The sequence below is a fragment of the Ambystoma mexicanum genome, chromosome 3q (assembly GCF_040938575.1).
Source record: "Ambystoma mexicanum isolate Mex_15411 chromosome 3q, UKY_AmexF1_1, whole genome shotgun sequence".
Lineage (NCBI taxonomy): Eukaryota > Metazoa > Chordata > Amphibia > Caudata > Ambystomatidae > Ambystoma > Ambystoma mexicanum.
Window position 1 is genome coordinate 1,068,367,543 of NC_090926.1, and position 22,623 is coordinate 1,068,390,165.

The following is a 22,623-nucleotide window of genomic DNA, read 5'->3' on the forward strand; positions in this document are numbered from 1 at the left end:
GGTACCCAACCCCTTTGACCCCCAATCGCCCAGGACAATTGTCTACAGCCACTCCCATACGCACATTAATATCAGTGCCATGGCTGGGAGGCGAGGATTCCGTAAGGGTGGCAAAGGTGGAAGAGCCACAAGTGGTGGCCGTGGTGGATCCGGTAGGGGACGTGGTCGTAACTTGCAGGGTGAGCCTGTCCCCCCATGTGTGGAGGACCAGTCAAGGGCACCCATCATCCTCCCCCCCCTCCCCCCCTCCCGTTGAGGCTGAAGTGGCTGACACCATCCATGCTCAGCCCTTGTTGGACCAGCCCATTGTGGCACCAGACCTGGCTGACTCCATGGCTGACTTCCAGGTCAGCAGGGCTACGACACGTGCGCTGGTGCACGTTGATGCCATCATGCCACGTGGATCTGGGGCAGCAAGGTCATCTGCTGCACCAAGGAGGCAGGGCGGAGTGGCTGCAGGGGCAGCTGCGGCTCCATCCACCCCAGCCCTCACACACCCAGCCAGGACAGTGTCGGTCCTAGTCCATGCTGCTGACATTCCCCCTGACACCATCACACTAGAGCCAATGCCTGCACCAACTCCCATGCTGAGTGTGCAATCCCACACTCCTGATACAGAGTCCACCAGGGCTCCTGCCCCTAGTGTCCAGAGCGGCGCAGGACACTCAGGATCACCACCACCTTCCAAGCGGAAGAGGAAGAGTGCTCGTCCGGCACAGGCTGATGCCCCAGACACGGCTACACAGTCCGGCCCGTCCAGGAAGCCCAGCTTCACGGATGACGAACTGAATGCACTTGTCGAGTATGTGTCCGGACATGACAACGAGATGGTCATTGTTGCAGGATCCAAGACCACACCTGCACAACGCCAGGCACACTGGCAGACCGTTGCGGACATCGTAAGTGCCCTTGGAATCGTGAGGCGCACAGCCAATGATTGCTATAAGCGCTGGAATGACCTAAAGCGCAGGGCAAAGAGTAAGCTGGCCTCAAGTCATGCCGCAACTCTAGTGACTGGAGGTGGGTCTCCAGTAGTAGACATGGAACTCACTCCACATGAGTCAGTCGCTGGGACCTACGTCACGGAGGAACAGATCCAAGGCGTGGGAGATCTGGCTGATTACGAGGCATTGTCCGGTGAGTGCACATGCATGTGTGTGTCATACATGTGCATGGTGTGTGTGTGAGGGCTTCTGTTTGGGTGGCAGGAGAGAGTGTGTGCGCCTCAGTCGTATGGGTCAGCCATGTGCTTCATGCAATACTTCCTGCGCAGCTGCATTTGGCCATAGCAGTATCCCTTCTGCCAACAGTAGACATCTAGCACAACTGCACGCCAGTTGCCCTTGAAGTGTCACCTTGACACAACAGATTTGCTTATTTTTCACTGTTCATTCAGTCAGTTTGTTTGCATTCCACCACTTTCACTAGGCATGTCGCTGTCCACTAGTCACATGTCTGACATGGGTATGGTAAAGGGGAGTGACTTTGTTACCTGGATATCATTTGTACACACATGTCCCTGTGCAATTTGACCATTACAGACTGGCAGCTCCAGGTGAAAAATCTGACCTGTTAGAATCAGAAAAGCTATTACATGCGGGAACTGGACTGAATGAATAGGTGCTGCCCTCCTCTCCATCTTCACTCAATAGCAATGGTACATGCCATCTGTGTGATGGCATGTGTGTTTCACCTGCCAATCACAGGCCAATGTGTGATGCCACTGCCAGGCAGCATGCAGAAAATTTGTTCATCTTCCATCTTGGTGTCATCAGTGTGTGCCGTTTGCCTGCACTTCATACGCAGTGTGGGTGCATGCATGGGAGGGTTTTAGTCATGTGGGACATGTCAATCAAGTACTGGTTCTCTTGCTTCTCAGCCCTCAATGTGTGCCATGGTGCTAATGCCTGTTTCCATTACTCTGTTTTCATGTCTTTGCAGGGGAAGACGCACCTGATACTGCTGGGGTTGTGGAGATGGTGCAGATCCAGGAGGTGTCCCAGGGCCGACCAACCACCAGTGAGGGACGTGGTGTGGTGGTGGGGGAGAACCCACAAGTGCTGCAGGTCGTGCTCTCAAGGGGTGTCTCTGGCTGCACCTCCCCCGAGCTGTACTCAGGTGTTGATTCGGATGAGACCTACGTGCCGTCGCAGGTGAGTGTTCCAGGGAGGGATTCTGTTCTGTCTCACCCACCTGCACCAGGGTCAGTACCCTCCATGGGGATGTCAGTGTTGGCAGCTACGCCTTCGGTGGTTACGGATGCAGGGTCACACTCCGCGACATCTGATCCTGTTCCTGGGCCAGCAGATCAGAGGGGGAATGCAGTCCTGCAGCCTCAGGCAGTGCCGGCACAGCAAGGCGCAGTTCGCCTTGCCCCAGACAGGTGTGGTGCCCGCCGACGTGGTGGCCGTACGCCACCTGGCAATACCGCATGGGAGCAATCCATTTACGGTATGGCTACCCAACAGGCTGCATCATCCGAGATGATGGCTCAGGCCATGGATAGGGTGGCCACTTCCATTGTCCCCCCAGAAAGGCTGATGGAGCGACTAGAGCAGGCAACTGACTCCATCTGCCAGTCACACAGGGAGGACATGTTGGGGTCCAACAGGGACAGGCGGGCGGCACTGGCGACTCTGCAGGAGGCCATCTCCATTGAGTCCCAGGGCCACAGGGAAGCCCTGAGGCAGGAGCTCCTACACCTCAGGACGACTCTTGTTGAGCTTGAGGCTTCAACACACCAAAGGACAGAACAGCAGCTGGAGCGTCTCACCCGTACGCTCTCAGCTGAGATGCAGGCAACGAGGGCGGAGGTCCGGGCATCCCGTGAGTTGTTGCATGGGGACCTCCGCACACTCATCCTCCAGAACCAGACCTACCACACCCGCATGCTTGCAGCCATGGAGGAGCAGACTAGGGCCTTGCGTGGGCTGCCTCCCATAGTGCAACCACCTCCGGATGCAGCTGCACAGGGTGATAATAGCGACAGCAGTGACACTCCCACAATAGGGTAGCCGTGTGGGCCATGAGCCCATGGAGGTGTTTTATTTTCCCAGGATCCACGCAGGTGGGTTCTGGTGTGCATCCTGTCCTCGGACCTCCTGGGTGGCCTCCCCAACCCCCCCGGGCCCATCAATGGCCATTTTTGATTGTTTCTTATTTTTATTTTGATTTTGATTTCTTTTATTCCCAATTTTTTTGGGAGGATCTGTTGGCTCCGATCTGTTGGCTCCGATCTGTTGGCTCCGATCTGTTGGCTCCGTTCTGTTGGCTCCGATCTGTTGGCTCCGATCTGTTGGCTCCGATCTGTTGGCTTCCGTGGTTCCTGTGGGCATACGCTGCATTGTGGCTGGGCACATGCAGGCTTGTAATGTATTTGGTTCAGATGCTTGGGTTTGAGTCACACACACCCCTCCTGCTTCCCGTTTCCATGGGCTTGCAAAGGGTGTGCCCAAGTGACAGTGAATTACACAGTGACGTTGGACTCCCATGAGCTGTGTGGCCAGTCTGTAGTCAATACTGTGTATACATTCCTAGTGCATATTGCTGTTGTGTTGTACACTGCATGTTGCATTGATGTGTAACTCTTCTTCTGTGTCTACCTCCCAATTTGCAGGTCCCTTCCTCAAGTCCACACAAGGACCTCTAGTCTGGCGATGGGGACCATGTTGGCAGCAGTGCACCTACAACTCTACATGGCGCCAACACTGCACAGTTGGTAGTGGTGGGAGTGCAGGCATTTCCAGGTGGTGAGACTACTAATATGTTACATTTTTGATGTCATGTTAATGGTACTACGTGCTCAAGTATGTTGTTGGTCCGGCATTGCTGTGAGCATTTCAGGTGTTGCAGGTTTCTAATAGTGCCACTGTACATAGTGAGAGTGATGTCATGTTGTGGGGATTACTTTGTTTACCTGCAATTAGCATGACATGGCACGGTGTGTCGTGTGGCAGTGCTGGGGTTGGGTTGGCTGACATGGCACTGTCCTCTTGTTGCATTTTGCAAGTGGGTATTCATTTTAGCTGCTTCAATGTGTAACTTCACAAAACTGCATTGGTGGTGTCTGTGTGGGTAGGGATGCACACATTGTGACACTTCCAGGTGAACAATCTCAGGCTGACATGGAATTCCCGGTTCATTCTCCACACATTCAGGATCAGTGTCAGGTTGAGTCATCATTGATTGTCAGATGGAATGTGCCAGGGCAGTGTGCACTCCACAGGGGTGTGATTTCTATGTGAAGTAATTAGCCACTAGCTGTGTACGGGCTGCCTCCCCCCGTGCCCTTTCCCCTCCCATGCGCAGCGGCTGTGCATGTGGTTGGGGATGTGGGGCCACCACCATGTCCACGGCCAGGCCCCGGCGTGTTGCAACGTTGTGCAGGACACATGCTGCCACTATGATCCTGCACACTACTGGGGGAGCGTATAACAGCTGCCCGCCAGAACGGTCAAGGGAGCGAAAGCGTGACTTCAGCACTCCGAATGTGCGCTCCACTATGCCCCTGGTTGTAATGTGGGCTGTGTTAAATCTTACCTGGGGTGGCGTGGTGGGGTTCCGAATTGGCGTCATCATGTGGGGGCTGAGAGGGTAGGCACTGTCCCCTGTGGAGGTGGGGATTGGTATCATTGGTGAGGTTGTGACCTTGCTCAGTATCCAACATGCATGCATGTGCAGTGGCATACATACTCACCAAGCAGCCATGTATCGCCATGCCGCCCAGCTTCTAGGTCCCGGCTTAGGGTGGACATTCGGTAAATGAAGCTGTCGTGGGTGGAGCCGGGGTAGTTGGCATATACTGAGGTGATGATTCCCTTGGCATTACATGCTACCTGCACGTTGATGGAATGCCAGTGCTTGCGGTTCCTATAGATGTGCTCAGATGCCCTGGGGGGACGTAGAGCCACATGGGTGCAGTCGATGGCACCTAGCACTTTGGGGAATCGTGCCACTGCGTAAAAATCCAGGGCGGCAGCATGCCTTTCTGCAGGTGTTCTGGGCAGGTATATGTGCCTGCGGACTGATGGGCGTGCAGTCATGATGTTCAAGACCTGGTGTAGGCAGCGTGACTGGGTGGCCTGTGACACCCCACCCACTATGGCACTTGTCCGCTGAAATGATCCAGTGGCTAAGAAGTGCAGTACATTGAGGACCTTCTCCAGGGGGCTGAGTGCTTGGGAGCACAGGGTGGGTGATGTGAGGTCATCCTCCCACTCAGTCACCAGGTCCAGTATGATGTGTGGTGGAAACCTGTACCTCCCATACACCTGGTCATCAGGCATCCCGAAAAGGCTGGTTCTGGGTGTGAATATTCTGGCCCTGACTATCCTCCTCCTCCTCCTTTGGTAGCCCACTGCCACTGCCACTGCTGCTAGGAACGGTATGTTCATCCTGGCGTCTGAGCTTGTTATTGTTAAAGTCCGCAATTTATGCTTAGCGCGTGTTCTAGGCGAGCGTGTGACCCGCGCAGCCCTGGAATCCTGTTCCCAGTCCAATAGCGTGTGGAAATTCACACGCACCACGGGATACAGCGTGTGACCCGCGCAGCCCTGGAATCCTGTTCCCAGTCCAATAGCGTGTGGAAATTCACACGCACCACGGGATACAGCGTGTGACCCGCGCAGCCCTGGAATCCTGTTCCCAGTCCAATAGCGTGTGGAAATTCACACGCACCACGGGATACAGCGTGTGACCCGCGCAGCCCTGGAATCCTGTTCCCAGTCCAATAGCGTGTGGAAATTCACACGCACCACGGGATACAGGTTCGCTGACGTACTTGCGTGTGTAAGTGGCCGCGCACCCATTAAATACACGTACATAGGCCAATCGCGTGTACGCGCACTTTTGTCCAATTACACGCGATGACACTCTGACGTGCAGTATCTCCACGTGTGCCCCGTCATCACGTCCTGAGTGGGGAACACCCGTGCGGGTCACGTCACAGACGCGCTTACGCGCTGAGGGACTCTGGTCCAATAGAATCGCGTATGCGTGCTGACGCGCTTACGCGCTAAGGGCCTTTCCTCGGATTTCACGCTGACGTGCAGGATTTTCACGTGCCAAATCACTCCGTATCAAGCTGGCCACGCGAAAACACACGGAAGCCCACGCTCCTGCCCAGAAGGCCGAGTTACTGCCCCCCAGTGCCCCGAGCAGCCTCCCACGTGCCATCTGCTGCTGCCTGCCTGCCTGCCTGCTGCCACCGTGCCCTGCCATTTGGTGCCTGCACATCAGCCATCTGCAGGGGTCCAGTTGCTGTGTCCACCCCTGCTGGAACTGAAGACTCCCGACTGGTATTACATCGCTCCACAGCCCAGCCCCAGGACCCAGTTGCCCACCCACACCTGCCTCTGGGGTTGCCATGTCGGGCACTTCCACATCTGGCACCAGTGGCAACCCCAGGCCAGAGGGGCAGAGGGGCACCAGCTTCACTGTCACCGAAGTTGGTGTCCTGGTGGAGCATGTCCTGGGGCAGTATGATGCCCTCTTTGGATCGTCCCGCGCCAGCAAGGAAGGACGGCAGAGGATCTGGGCCGACTGTGTGGTTGCCATCAACGCGGAGGGGGTGGCAACCCGCGACGTCCTGAAGATCAAGAAGCGCTGGGAGGACTTGAGGTCCAGGACCCTTGTGAAGGCCCGGCGCCTCGTGGAGGGGGGCCGGGGCCGCATGAGTACCATCCAGATGAGGGTCCTGGAACGCGTACGCCCAGCGCTCCACGCCCAGATCCTTGAGAGGGAGGCCCGTCTGGAGTTGAGCGGTAAGTGTCCATGCATTACTGTGTGAGACAGGGCATGTTGCGGTGTGCTGGTTCTATGATACTTGCCTGTATGTGTGCCATAGCCCATGTATGCATGTATGTGTGCAGGGACATCATGGTAATGCATGTGCGACCAGTGATGTGTGATGCACATGGTTGTTGCATGTGTTGATATGCCGCATGGGGAGCCCTAATCAGATTATGAACATGAGAGCATGCCAGTCTCTGTACCTGAACATGGGTGGGGGTGAGGGATGGGTGCTGATGCCAGGTACATATATGGTAGCCATGTCTGTGTGCCTGACCTGCGTGTCTGTGACTTGTGCATGCCATGGATGCATGACACATGTGTGTGACAATGCAGAGATTCAGTAAAGCAGCAAAATTACCCTTGTATCCGCTGTGTTTGGTGTGTTTGGGGCCAGATGGATGTGACTGAGGTGATGTGTGTGCATGTGATGGGCATGAGGCATGATGCATGTGAGTTACATATCATTGAATGTTTCAAGAGTCCATTGGACATGCATGGAAATGTCCATGGCATGCACCATGCCTGTTACTGTGTGTGTTTTGCCTGGACTGGCCCATGTGTTGTGGAGGGACATGATGGAAGTGTACTTTGACAGTGGTGCTCATCTGCTATTGCTTCCTGTCTAGGGGACCATTGTACAGTGCCCTGATGCTTGTGTTCTTTGTCTCCCTCTACGCAGCGGCTAGTGAAGAAGAGGGCGGAGACGGCGCTGTGGAGCAAGGCGGCGGGGATGCCCCCACGGCTGCAGCGGAAGGGGTGGGTGAGCCCCCACAGGGGCCTGCTACGGTGGGAGACGGTGAGGAGCCATCCAGGTTGGTGGTTTGCACAGAGGAGGAGGAGGCCGCCACTGGGGCACACATGGGGCCTGGTGGGGGCATCCCTGCTGGTGCAAGTGGTGCAGTCCAGGGCCAGGGGCAGGAGGCAGCACAGGTCACCGTGGAGGGGCCTGTGCATGTCGCTGTCCCTGACCCTGTGAGTGCACCACCATGCACCAGCAGGGATGCCCCGTCCCAGGCCTGTCCGCAGGTAGAGGGGATGTCCATGTCACCTGACTCCCCTCCACCTGCGGACGTGGGAACCCCTGGCCGTGCGGAGAAGGTCCTGATTGGGGTCGCGTTGCGCACGGCTGCGATTCGTGATGCCGTGCGTGCTTCCCGGGAGGAGCACGCACGTCATCACGAAGTGCACCGTGCCGACGTGGCCCAATTGGGATCGGCCATGTTCGGGGGTTTCCTGCATGTGTTGGCCAATGTGGCGGCCCTCTCCTCCTCTGTGCAGGCTATCCACCAGTCGTTCTCCTTGCCGTCTTCCAGCCCAGATGCCACCAGGGCCCCCTGTGGACCTGCCCCGACCAATGCAGCCAGCTCGGTGGGGATCCCATCCCTGCCACAGTCGGGAGTCAGAGATCCAGCAGGGGTGGACACCAGAGCAACTGGACCCCAGCAGATGGAGGATGTGACGGCATCATCGGGCAGGGCACGTGCACGACGGCGTCGGTGGTTTCCATCAGCCTGGATGCCGTCGTGCTGGCACAGGCAGTTGCGTCGGAGGCAGCAGCAGGCTCAACGTGGGAGGCATCATGGCTCGGGGCCATCAACATCAGGGGTGCAGGCATCGGCCGGAGGGCAGGAGAACCCTGGAATGGGAGTGGCTTCCGTGTGGGAGAGGTTGTGCCAGCGGATAGGTGCGGAGCGGCAGCGGGCAGAGGAGGAACGGCTCACGATGGTCAGGGCGGAGGACTCCATGCGGAGGGCGCTGAGGCGGGCTGAGTGCCTCGAGGGTCTTCGCAGGGAGTTTGAGCTTGACACTGCGTTATCCCTGCGGGACCTCAGGGCCAGGGAACATGCCCGCCTCCAAGCCATTGACCAGGAGTTCGAGGATGCCCTGGCCCATGACGACAACCAGTGAGCCGTCCGAATAGCCCGCTGCCTTTGTATATAGTTGTATAGTTAGGGTTAGGTTTCCTTTGTTTTTTTGAATTTTTTTTGGGTTGCGATTGGACAATGCACCACTTTTTTGTATATAGTTCCCTTTTTAGTTAGTAGTCAGTTAGGTTTAATTTGGTAGGGCTCATGGACCCAGGATTATCTTCTTGATTGGGTTATTTTAATTTTTCATAATTTTTTCTTGGACATTCATCTTGTTTTGTTTGATTTGCTTTGTGTTTTTTCTTATTTGCTGTTCAATACATATTATTTTTTTAATCTTCAATGTGTCGTATCATCTCATTGCTTTCAGGCATGTCATGTTGGGTGTTTTGTCATTCACTTGCAGCCATTGTGTGTGACAGACATGTGTTAAATTGCATTATTTACATTGGGGGTGTAACATGTAATTGGCTTTGATATGTGGGTGGGTGTGATAGTTGGTTGGGCCTTTTGGCAGGGGAGGATGGGCATTACGGACATGATTGGGGAATGTTGGGACCCAGGTGCAGGGGGGCATGGATTGGACATGGGTGGGGGCCTGCTGGCAGGTGCCCCACAGTGCTGGGGGGTGGGGGTGGTGAGAGACATGAGTTGGACATGGGTGGGGGCCTGCTGGCAGGTGCCCCACAGTGCTGGGGGGTGGGGGCCTGCTAGCAGGTGCCCCACAGTGCTGGGGGGTGGGGGGGTGGGAGACATGGGTGGGGGCCTGCTAGCAGGTGCCCCACAGTGCTGGGGGGTGGGGGGGTGGGGAACATGGGTGGGGGCCTGCTGGCAGGTGCCCCTGCACTGCTGGGGGGTGGGGGTGGTGGGAGACATGGGTGGGGCCTGGTGGAGGGTGCCCCTGCACTGCTGGGGGGTGGGAGGGTGGCAGACATGGGTGGGGGCCTGGTGGAGGGTGCCCCTGCACTGCTGTGGGGTGGGAGACATGGGTGGGGGCCTGGTGGAGGGTGCCCCTGCACTGCTGGGGGGTGGGGGGGTGGGGAACATGAGTTGGACATGGGTGGGGGCCTGCTGGCAGGTGCCCCACAGTGCTGGGGGGTGGGGGGGTGAGGAACATGAGTTGGATATGGGTGGGGGCCTGGTGGTGGGTGCCCCTGCACTGCTGGGGGGTGGGGGGGTGGGAGACATGGGTGGGGGCCTGCTGGCAGGTGCCCCACAGTGCTGGGGGGTGGGAGGGGTGGGGAACATGAGTTGGACATGGGTGGGGGCCTGGTGGTGGGTGCCCCTGCACTGCTGGGGGGTGGGGGGTGGGAGACATGGGTGGGGGCCTGCTGGCAGGTGCCCCACAGTGCTGGGGGGTTGGGGGGGTGGGGAACATGAGTTGGACATGGGTGGGAGCCTGCTGGCAGGTGCCCCACAGTGCTGGGGGGTGGGGGGGTGGGAGACATGGGTGGGGGCCTGCTAGCAGGTGCCCCACAGTGCTGGGGGGTGGGGGGGTGGGGAACATGGGTGGGGGCCTGCTGGCAGGTGCCCCTGCACTGCTGGGGGGTGGGGGTGGTGGGAGACATGGGTGGGGCCTGGTGGAGGGTGCCCCTGCACTGCTGGGGGGTGGGAGGGTGGCAGACATGGGTGGGGGCCTGGTGGAGGGTGCCCCTGCACTGCTGTGGGGTGGGAGACATGGGTGGGGGCCTGGTGGAGGGTGCCCCTGCACTGCTGGGGGGTGGGGGGGTGGGGAACATGAGTTGGACATGGGTGGGGGCCTGCTGGCAGGTGCCCCACAGTGCTGGGGGGTGGGGGTGGTGGGAGACATGAGTGGGGCCCTGGTGGAGGGTGACCCTGGTGGCTGGGGTTTGGGGGTGGTGGGAGACATGAGTTGGACATGGGTGGGGGCCTGCTGGCAGGTGCCCCACAGTGCTGGGGGGTGGGGGTGGTGGGAGACATGAGTGGGGCCCTGGTGGAGGGTGACCCTGGTGGCTGGGGTTTGGGGGTGGTGGGAGACATGAGTTGGACATGGGTGGGGGCCTGCTGGCAGGTGCCCCACAGTGCTGGGGGGTGGGGGTGGTGGGAGACATGAGTGGGGCCCTGGTGGAGGGTGACCCTGGTGGCTGGGGTTTGGGGGTGGTGGGAGACATGAGTTGGACATGGGTGGGGGCCTGCTGGCAGGTGCCCCACAGTGCTGGGGGGTGGGGGTGCAAGGGGACATGTGTTGGTGTTCATTAGTTCAAGGAGACATGTGCCTTTGCTGGGGGGCATGCCCATGTTGGGTGGGCTGCCTGCGGGACATGACCAGGGATGCAGGGTAGTCCCCTGTGGTGTGGGCTGCCTGCAGGGGCCGTGGAGGGTGTACAGGGTACACCTGGGAGGAGCCACACTGTCAAATCACATGTGGAACTTCCCGCGCACCCCTGAAATACACGCGCCCAGGCTATTCGCGTGTGGAACTTCCCGCGCACCCCTCAAATTCACGCGCCCAGGCTATTTGCGTGTGGAACTTCCCGCGAACCCCTGAAATACACGCGCCCAGGCTATTCGCGTGTGGAACTTCCCGCGAACCCCTGAAATACACGCGCCCAGGCTATTCGCGTGTGGAACTTCCCGCGCACCCCTCAAATTCACGCGCCCAGGCTGTTCGCGTGTGGAACTTCCCGCGCACCCCTGAAATACACGCGCCCAGGCTATTCGCGTGTGGAACTTCCCGCGAACCCCTGTAATACACGTAGCCCGCTCCCCCAGGCCCGATCGCGTGAGGAACTTCCCGCGCACCCCTCAAATTCACGCGCCCAGGCTATTCGCGTGTGGAACTTCCCGCGCACCCCTGAAATACACGCGCCCAGGCTATTCGCGTGTGGAACTTCCCGCGAACCCCTGAAATACACGCGGCCAGGCTATTCGCGTGTGGAACTTCCCGCGAACCCCAGAAATACACGCGCCCAGGCTATTCGCGTGTGGAACTTCCCGCGCACCCCTGAAATACACGCGCCCAGGCTATTCGCGTGTGGAACTTCCCGCGAACCCCTGTAATACACGTAGCCCGCTCCCCCACCCCTGAAATACACGCGCCCAGGCTATTCGCGTGTGGAACTTCCCGCGAACCCCTGAAATACACGCGGCCAAGCTATTCGCGTGTGGAACTTCCCGCGAACCCCAGAAATACACGCGCCCAGGCTATTCGCGTGTGGAACTTCCCGCGCACCCCTGAAATACACGCGCCCAGGCTATTCGCGTGTGGAACTTCCCGCGAACCCCTGAAATACACGCGCCCAGGCTATTCGCGTGTGGAACTTCCCGCGAACCCCTGAAATACACGCGCCCAGGCTATTCGCGTGTGGAACTTCCCGCGCACCCCTCAAATTCACGCGCCCAGGCTGTTCGCGTGTGGAACTTCCCGCGCACCCCTGAAATACACGCGCCCAGGCTATTCGCGTGTGGAACTTCCCGCGAACCCCTGAAATACACGCGCCCAGGCTATTCGCGTGTGGAACTTCCCGCGCACCCCTCAAATTCACGCGCCCAGGCTGTTCGCGTGTGGAACTTCCCGCGCACCCCTGAAATACACGCGCCCAGGCTATTCGCGTGTGGAACTTCCCGCGAACCCCTGTAATACACGTAGCCCGCTCCCCCAGGCCCGATCGCGTGAGGAACTTCCCGCGCACCCCTCAAATTCACGCGCCCAGGCTATTCGCGTGTGGAACTTCCCGCGCACCCCTGAAATACACGCGCCCAGGCTATTCGCGTGTGGAACTTCCCGCGAACCCCTGAAATACACGCGCCCAGGCTATTCGCGTGTGGAACTTCCCGCGAACCCCTGAAATACACGCGCCCAGGCTATTCGCGTGTGGAACTTCCCGCGCACCCCTCAAATTCACGCGCCCAGGCTGTTCGCGTGTGGAACTTCCCGCGCACCCCTGAAATACACGCGCCCAGGCTATTCGCGTGTGGAACTTCCCGCGAACCCCTGTAATACACGTAGCCCGCTCCCCCAGGCCCGATCGCGTGAGGAACTTCCCGCGCACCCCTCAAATTCACGCGCCCAGGCTATTCGCGTGTGAAACTTCACGCGAACCCCTGAAATATACGTAGCACGCTCCCCCAGGCCCGATCGCGTGTGGAACTTCACGCGAACCCCTGTAATACACGAAGCCCGCTCCCCCAGGCCCGATCGCGTGAGGAACTTCACGCGAACCCCTGTAATACACGTAGCCCGCTCCCCCAGGCCCGATCGCGTGAGGAACTTCACGCGAACCCCTGTTATACACGTAGCCCGCTCCCCGAGGCCCGATCGCGTGAGGAACTTCACGCGAACCCCTGTAATACACGAAGCCCGCTCCCCCAGGCCCGATCGCGTGTGGAACTTCACGCGAACCCCTGTAATACACGTAGCCCGCTCCCCCAGGCCCGATCGCGTGAATAACTTCACGCGAACCCCTGTGATGCACGTACCCTGCAAATCGCGTGTGACACTTCCCGCGCACCCCGGTATACATGCACACGTATTTTTTGTCAGCGGGTGTCCGTGTTTGTGGGTACCCCTTTGCACGTCATTTTTCCTGGAGGGCCACAGTATGGGACATTCATCATGGCAGTATATAGGTGCTATTTGTTGGCGCACCTTTTGGCGCACATTTCTTACAGCCGCAGAGACGCTACCGCCTCCTTTCTTGTGGCGGTCTGTGCGCTGGTTTGAGCGTGCGCTTTTTTCCCCTATTCTATTCCATGAATACGTGTTGTAGGCGAGCGTGTGGGCGTTCCGCGCACTTGTGCCCTGTACTTCCCCCGTGACGCCCACGTTTTGGCAAGTTGTTCCCCATTCCGAGTGTTACGCCCGTGTTCCGCCTACTTTTATTGCGTGCGCCGCGCTATGTGCGATTTTCGCTGTGGCCTGTGCGATTTTCGCTGTGACCTGGCGCACGCTGTTAGATGGCCTGTGCGCTAACGTGCGCCGCGCACTTTTTATCGCACATCCGCTGGTTTTCTCGCGCACGGCCTTCCATGAATCGACGTGCGCTGCTTTTCGTGCGATTTTCGCACGTTCACTGCGATTTTCGCTATTCCACTGCGATTCGCACGTTTATGCCCACTTGCGCCGCGCTAATTATTCCATGAATCGGCCTCATTAGTCTTTCGGGGCCCGGTTAGTTCTTTCCCCCGATTCGCCTCAACGGACCCCGCATTGGGGTCACCCAGGAACTCCTGAGAAACTCTGTGTATGTCACCCTTGGGGACCAGGGCGTTTTTGTAACCCTCGAGTTCAAAAGACTGAGAAAAAGGATATACCCACCTGTACCGCACCCGCTTTGATTGAAGCATTTTTGTCAGGGGGGCACAAAGTCGGCACCTTGCTAGGGTAAGGGCTGACAGGTCCTGGTAGATTGAGATTTGCACATTTTTCCAGCTAATCGGGCCCTTCCTCCGTGCTAATTCCAAAATTTTACTCTTCGCAGAGAAGTAGTGAAACCTCACCAGGACAGATCTGGGACCACTGCTGGAAGCACCTGCCCTATGTGCTCTGTCTATCGTTGGTTCATTAGTATTGGCCTCATCGAAAATTGACCTAATGACAGCCTTGACACCTTTGATGATGATGCCCGACTGCGCCTCGCCTTCTCGCTCCGGAAAGCCAAGGAATCGTAGGTTACAGCTGCGCTCCCTATTCTCTAAGTCATCATGCTTCAGAGTGGACTTCTCTTCCCTCCTTTCCAATTCCGCCAGACGCATGTCAAACTGGGTCTCAAGCAGGTCGATTGTTGTTGTGTTTGCTTCCAGAGCTTGAACCCGGTCATCCAAGGTATCAATCTTTTTGTCCATTTGCTCCCCGCCACACCAGCTCAGGGGAGTCTTTCAAGGGCTGCCCTGAGCTGGCGTAGTGTGAGAGAAGGCACGGCAGGTGCCCTTTTGTTACTAAATGCATCCGCGGGGCTGGGCTAGGCTAATGTAATAACAATAGGGTGCTTTGCATCAGCACCCTATTCAGGTGATTACCTTCCCGCTCCGAGTGCCCTATTCCAGTGATTAAGGCGTCGGAACGGGGAGTAAGAAAAAGAAAATTGTGGTGTCCCCCCCACCCCCCATACCCTCCGAATTGGCGAGGGGGGTGGAGGGGGCGCCACCATTTCTTTTAAACAGCCCTGGCCGCTGCCACCGCTAAGGCCAGCCCTGCTTGCTGTGCGAAGGTATTTGTATTTGTTGTCAGCGCTGGTCATTGGGCCGGCTCTCGCCGGATCCGAGATCCGGCACCAGATGTGTAGCCGGATCTCGGGATCCGGCCAGAGTCAGCCCCCAAACCCATGCTCTGCGCTGGGTTAATAAAAAAAAAAAAAGAGAGAAAGAGAGAGCGCCCGTGACATGGGGGGGATACGGGGGGGGGGCAGAGCAGCTTCTTGCCAAAGCCCGATCTAATCTGCACTGTACTCTGTGCACAGTGCTCGCACAGGGCAGATTAGATCTCTGAGCCCCACCTTGGTGGTCTCGGATTCTAATCTGCCCCACGATACAATCGGACTGTGCACACTGCACAGAACATTTTTGTTATTTTGTGCTCTCCGCTCGGGTGCTTTTTTTTCATTGTGCACCCGTTTCCTTTGTCTCTCTGGTGTTTGTTCTTATGCAAATAAGTATAACCAACTAAGAATAAACAGAGACACACGGAGGCAGCACACATTCAAATCTGACCTCTATAAAATGCAGCACATCAGATACGTTATATATTATGTGGTGTGCTGCATTTTTCAAAGGCCAGGTTTTAATGTGTGCTGACTCCGGTGACCCTGTGTAATTTTTCTTGTTTAGGTTCGTGCACGGAGCAAAAGCGTGGTTTGTAAGTGATGCTGTGGGCAAATGTTATGCATCTGCATACTGGCTGCCAGGGTTGGACTGGGGCAAATTGTCTCGGCTCCAATGCAAAAGTGGCCCACAGTTGCACATGGACATTTATTCCTTTTGTGCCAGAATGTTTGTTATTGCTCTTTAAAATATTATTTTGGACATTTCCTTTGATCGGTGGTGAACTGCCAGCACCGCCCCCTCTAATCCCCGTCTGCTCGGACAACATCCCCCCCCCCCCCAAACTCCACGCCCACCCTGGCCTTTGTGGGATTCCCCTACCAACTTTTTCCCATTTCCACCACTGTTTGTTGTGCAACAACCATGCCCCCTTACGTTGCTTTGCTGGGGCAACTTGCCTCTCCCGCCCCCTCCCATCTGTTTCAGTGCTGGTGCCACCTGTCGTTTGTGTAAAGCCTGCTCTCTCATGTAAGCGCTATCCACATGCTCGCCCTTTTTGCTGAGATTATACTACATTTCCTTGCAGGCTTTCACGGCCCTCGATGCACTCGCTGACGGAGGGGTGAAGATGGGCCTACCGCGAAGGCTAGCCGTGCGCCTCGGTGCCCAGGCCTTGCTGGTCAGTGACTGGAAGCCTGTTGACATTCCTCCCTGTCCCCTCTGCCCCCTTATCAGCCGGGATTCTAAGCAAGGTCTCGCCTTCTTTCCACACAGGGGGCAGCAAAAATGCTGCTGGAATCTGAGCAGCACCCGGGCCAGCTGAAGGACAACGTTTGCTCCCCAGGCGGCGCCACCATTCACGCGCTGCACGTGCTGGAAAGTGGAGGCTTCCGCTCCCTGCTCATCAACGCCGTGGAGGCTTCCTGCATCCGTACCAAGTGAGTAGTCTGGAAAGAACCTCTGTAGCCTGGCACACAACCCAGGCTTACTGCAACACATTGCATGCTTTAATGTGCATCTATTTTCCATACATGCCAACATTCTGTGACCAAAAATCTGTAGGAATCTTAAAGTTTCAAAAATAGTCAGGCGAGTAGGTAATGATAGGAATAGGGCGCGTCAGCAGCCCATTGTCATTGAATGAGCCCGCCTCCGTGGTGCATTCAATGACAATGAGGTGCCTGCCATGCCTTCTGCCACCACGCCAGCTCGGGGGAGCCCTCGAAAGACTCCCTCGAGCTGGCGTGGTGGGGGGCTAATGGCGCCTTTTGTCAAAGGCACCCGTGGCGGAGGAGCGCACCTAGCCCACCGCCGCGGGTGCCTTTTGATATCAAAAGCCTGCATGCCGCGCCTTTTCCCGCTACGCCTGCTCGGGGGAGCCCTTGAAAGACTCCCCCAAGCTGACGTGGGCAAAACATGTTTTTTTTTTAAAAATCGGTATTTGTTGCCAATAAAGCGGTAGGTGCTTAAAAAGTTGTACCGCCTAAATCGGTAGGGTTGGCAAGTATGATTTTCACTAGAAATGCATACTCTCAAGTCATCAAATGAATAGCTCAAGAGGCTACAAAACATTGAAGTTGGCCATTGTTAAAAGTCCATAGCAGGACCCCTGACTGAGTATGCTTTGGCCATATTTGGCCAATGTCTCATGTTAGTTTGGCAGCAGCACCCTCTGGTGGAGCTGTGAATGCGCCCAAGAATAACATTAAAAACGGTCCATTTGGATGCTTATTTTCCTGTTGCTGTTTAATTCATAGATTGATTTAATCAACCACTATTTTATTGTTTAAGCCACTTCAGTATTTTATAATAAAAGGCTGTGTTTAGAAAAAGCCCATGCTGGTTAAATATTCAGTAACAAAATATTAGCAAATAAGAAACGTTCAAAATTCTATACAAAAATATGAATGAGCACCTAAAGAAGTAGCTATCTCCTAATCCTATTGTGTAACGCTACAAAAAAAGGAAGCAGGCGCCCCCCTCTAGAAAGAACATTGCATGATAACCTGTTCTGTGCTTTTTCCCCACTTTGAGAGTCCATAGCCATTGCTTTTTGCTCACTGTACTTTTCACAAAGGAGGAATCCCCATTTGCATATCAGTCTTTGTCCTCCCCAGAAGGGCAGTCCAGTACCGAAATGCCAGGCAAACCTTCTTTGAACACGAGTACCAACAACCCCAGACACGTGTTTCAGCCTTGTTGGGCCTCATCAGTGAGGTGAAGCTGTGCCTCTCTGAGCAGAGCGAGTAAGGGGTCCACACATGGGTTCCCCCAGGTAACTTAGGGTAACCAACCCTAAATTCCTTACAAAAAAAGGTAGCAGGCGCCCCTCTCTAGAAAGAACATGGCATGATAACCTGTTCTGTGGTTTGTGGTTTACGTTCCTACTGCTCCTTCCCACTCCCATTAGCTTCCGCACACAGTCTCCATTTTCAACTCTGACCAGTCTTCAGTGGCATAAGTCATGTTACACCCTATATTATTCAGTTATCCAGTTGTTCTACCTCTTAATCCGAATACATCTTCACTTCCATGCCTTCCTCAGTACCACCATTCTACAGTTCTGGAAGATCCTCCTCTTAAAGGAATAGCTCCTCCCCAACACCTGGACCCACTCGCCATCCACCTGAACAGGAGGATCTGCTCCCCACTGTTTCCTCCCCTGGTTGCTTTTAGATGCCCTGCTGCCAAATTGCCCACGCTCCTTCTCCCCTATTAGCTCCCTGCTTCCTTGTTTCTCTGCTTCCCTCACTGTGTTCTTTCTCCCTGTGATTGTAAAGTGCTCTGTTGCTTCCCAAAGCTAGGTCTGCACTCTATAAATACCCCAACAATAATTTAAAAAAGCACAATATGCATTTATACTAGCTTTGCTCTGGACTTGAACCAATCCTGTGAAAGCATGGTCTGCCATATTTATTTTGTCAGATGCACATGCATGGTAGTGTAGCTGCTGTGCGCCCCGCTAGCGCAGCCAGCTTCTATTCTCGGCTTGTAGTGGTGAGCGCTGCTTGTTTACAGTTTTTAGCTCCTACTTCCCATACATAGACCTGTTTCAGTCATAGCAAATCCATGAATGTCCAGCATGCCAACATCACATGTCATTTGCCTCTCATCAAGGAGATGCAGCAGCTAGCAATTGTCAACATTTGTTGCCACTTTGAATAGAATTCTGGTGAATGCCATAACTATAAATCATGGTCCCTGAAGAAGGACATTTGTCCGAAATGCATTGGACCTGCTTTCTATTGCCACTGTCTGTAGAATAAATTTGCTATCATTTTTAAGAAACAACATTGACATTGAATTATTATCTATTGAAATGTGTTGGACTCGTGCTTTCAAGGAATTTTCGATACAGTATAAGAAATGTAGTTTAGCTCCAAGAAACCGTGTAAACGTGCTCACTTCAAGTGCAAGGGGAGCCTCTATTGGCGACAGGACCAAACACTCTACACAGCTTATTTAATAGTGATAAAACTGCCCAGTAGCTTCCATAGAGCCCATATAAACAGTTTTCTTCATACCCCGGTATGTATAAACTTCCATGCTCAAGTATGCCCACCTTAACATGCCCACCCATCAGTTGTCTAGTCCTTCTTTTTGCCCCAGTGCTTACCCTTTCGCAGAAGTTTCCTTCCGTGACACCTATCCCCAATCAGCACACCAAACCCCTGATCGGGTTCTTGTTGGCTGCTGTGACAAATCTAGTCTATCGCCACCGATTCTCTGGAAGCGGAAGCTTCTCTTATGTGGCCAGGGAAAGGCAGAAGCAACCTGACTTTAACCATGGGTGTGGCTATCAGCGGGAGGACCACATGGGGAAGACCAACTCCAGAGAAGTAGGAAAACGATAGAGCAAAATAATTTGACAACCTTAATTCCACATCCCATACACATGTACAACATACTTGTATAGCATATTGTATAGCATATTGTGCCACAGAGGAAGACAGCCCAGGTTTTTCCCAGCCAAATGCCTTGTTTTCCTTCCTCCCCCATGAGAGTACTGAGACGAGGAAGAGAGATGGAGCAATGACGATGCCTAGAAGTGGTAAGCCAACGCTTCGTTCTAGTCTTTGGAAACCTTTGACTGACACCGGAAAGTTTAAAATTAGCACAGCAGATAGCAATGAGAGAATGTGGCAGAGTCCGAGTCCATCGGCAACCGTTGCGAATGCTCACAAGGACTACAGAAACCAGGAGATTCTGTCCCAACGCGCGGGGCTACAAGGACAGTGTGGGGAGGAACCGAAATGAAAGCAGCCTAGTGACCAGGAGCACCCGGTGTGATAGAAACCAAAGCGAAGACGGACCAGCTGACAGGACGTATGCCTTGTCAGCTGACCGAATGAGAAGCCAAAGGGATTGACGTGAGGACCGCCAGAGATCCCCGGTAAGCTCAGGGAGACTAAATGGCTTACCGGGGCTCATAACAGCGAATGCTGCATCGCGCTGAGCATGTGAGAGAAAGTCATTGAAAATAGTAAAGAAACTGATATAAACGCGTGTTAAGACAGTTTTCCTGAAGTCCAACTAAGGGCTTAGTAAAACCATTCAACTGAGACAGTACAAGCCTACGCTCTTAGAATAGGGCTGTACCACCTGACTATATAGTAGCGTAGACCGAGCAGCCAGACATATCTTAGAAGGGAGAGAGGGCTATAGGAAAGTACACTGAACCTGTTGTTAACCAAGGATTCAGTAGAAACACTTACAACCAGAAGTATTACAAAAAATAAAGGTATATTATAAATACAAGTAGGCCAAGTTAAGTCTTGGGGTAAGTACTGGTCATAGAGTCATAAGTCATTATAAAAATGCAACACAATGCTTAAAGGTACACAGACCCAAGCCTAGGACCTTCTTCAGAATACCGAACAGTGATTCTAGGGCAGTCAGACCTTCCCATACACATTAAGTATAGGCCACACCTATTCATGGGGAGCAAAAACATATGTCACTTTATGATCACTTTACAGTAAGTCAAGGGTAGTATACCCTGTCAGTTATGCAATGACACTCAGCAAAGAAATCACACAATCAACCAACCTTGTGACCAGGATAGATTTCTAAATAGTGGAACACAGATTAAAGGAACAGTATATACCTATAACTACTTTGAAGATAGACTAATTGTGCAAAGATTCGCAAAGTCAAATGTATTTGTGCCATTGATTTAATATCTTGATGACAGCCCACACGTGTTTCGACACTTGTTCATCCTCAAGGTAACTGTTTATGGTTTTGATTACCCACGTGTTCTGTTGATCAAACACTCTGTGTTCCTAGTTAATCCAAATGTTCATCTACTTGATTTCTTACAGTATGTTATATTCTTAATGCTAAAGGTGTATTATGATGTTCTGCACTGATCAGGAATATTAGTAGAAATTGGTTTGCTTCGGTAACGTCTAAATCCTCAATAGGTGTGAGTCAGTTAATTGGGAGAGATCCCGCGTGCTGCGGCAGTATTGGGCCAAATCTCTGGGTCGAGGTCTCCTTTTCAGGATCCCCAGGTCGATTGGAAGAAAGGGTAACAGCAGGCTCCGGTTACACAGCAGGCTCTCCAGTCGCTGGAAATCGCTACGGCCATCGTTTCTTCATCTTCCTCTTCTGTTTCAGCTCCAGTGTTCGACTTGTCATCAGTTCCAGGTTCAGAGTATTTATCAGGAACTACAGCACAATTTCTGTATTCCCTCCCTGCATTTTACAGCAAGGGGGCGATCTGGCTATCCAATCAGGACAGCCAGCGCCCCACTGGGAGATTTTTCCTTTGACGCAAGGTGATAGACAAAGGGCTGCAGAGTTTTGGACTCCTCCCTTGCTTTCGCCTTTCCAGATACTCGGGAGCTTTGGCAAACAGCCACTGAGGTCGTTCCCACCTAGAATGGCAGGGGAAGACCTCAGCAACATCAAGCACACAAGAAGTGACGAAGAAAAGAGCCCACAATTTTAGCAAAATGGTGGCACTTCCGTGCATGTGCATTGCCAGGGCTGAAATAACAGCCTGCGAGTAAAGAAAACTAAAGTCATAAAAGTAATTACACTGCCTCCAGCCATTCAAGGAAACGTGCAATTGTAACAAAATGTTACTGTGTAAGTAAAATGGAATATATTTTAACCCCCGAGCACTCCACATAAGGTGGGGTGTGCTGGCTCCCTGTATAAATTCTAAAAGGGGGGATGAAAATCCCGCTTTACTACCTGGGACCTGTACTTCACCCAAGTACATGAAAGGGAAGTTAACATGGGAGCCCATAGGGGCAACCCAGCCTAAGCCCAAACGTTGTAGGAAACTATAACCTCAACCATACACTATGCTGAGACATATAAAAAGGTAACCCATAAAGAGTAAAATATTAGGTGAGAGGGGAAAAAGATTCCCTTTCACCTAGGGACAAGGTAAAATAATTACCTAGTCAAAGCATAAGGTTCTGAGGTTGACACAGGTCAGGAAGATTTATCATAGATATGGAAATCTTACCCAACAATGAGAACATTGCTAAATATTGGTCAGCGATCCAGTATTAAAAAGGAGGAAATTAAGTGTATGTGAATATTGTTGATAGTGAGACGGAAGCTCAAAACTTTAAAAGAGAAAATGTTATACAAACGGACAGAGTTGGAAAGGGGATATGATATGATATGATATGGTATTTGTAACGCGCCTATACACAAGTGTTTCAAGGCGCGACGAGGCAGGGAGGGAGGGAAACAAGGGGAAGACAGACAAACGATCCTACTAGGCCAGGTGTCATTCAGATCGCACAAGTGCAGAGGTAAGGGGAAAAGGAGAAAGTGCAGGGGGAGGAGGTGGGGGGAAAGTGCAGTACAAGGTAAGTAGCGTAATAAAAAATAAATAATAAATGATAAATAAAAAGGGCCAGCTGGTGGCAAGTGCGAGGTAAGTGCAGAGCAAGTGCTGGGAAGGGGGCTGTAGGGATACAGTGACAGTCCCACAGTGCAGGGGGAGCCAGGGAGGCAGTGCAAGTGGAGAGTGGCTGGGCCCTGGACCGAGGTCGCTGAGAGTGGCCCAGATGCAGGTTTAGTGCAGAATTCAGTGGGGAGTTAAGAAGGTTTAGCAGGGGAGAGGGAGAGAGAAGGCAGAAGCGAAGAGGAAGGTTTTGAGGTGCTTCCGGAACCGGAGATGGTTCTCCTCAAGTTTCAGGGAGGCAGGAAGGCTGTTCCAGAGGGAGGCCCCTGCTGCGGAGAGAGATCTACCCCCAGCTCGTTGCTTAGAGAA

General features: G+C 54.1%; 1 protein-coding gene across 2 annotated transcripts in view; it reads left to right on the forward strand.

The window, feature by feature from the left end:
* Positions 1–22,623, forward strand: part of PYCR1 (pyrroline-5-carboxylate reductase 1) — a 209,674-nt gene that overhangs the window by 174,371 nt on the left and 12,680 nt on the right. For both annotated transcript variants that reach the window (XM_069655308.1, XM_069655307.1), the window contains exons 6-7: positions 15,967–16,059; positions 16,155–16,318. In XM_069655308.1, the coding sequence (XP_069511409.1) occupies positions 15,967–16,059; positions 16,155–16,318 (257 nt within the window). The remainder of the gene's footprint in view (positions 1–15,966; positions 16,060–16,154; positions 16,319–22,623) is intronic.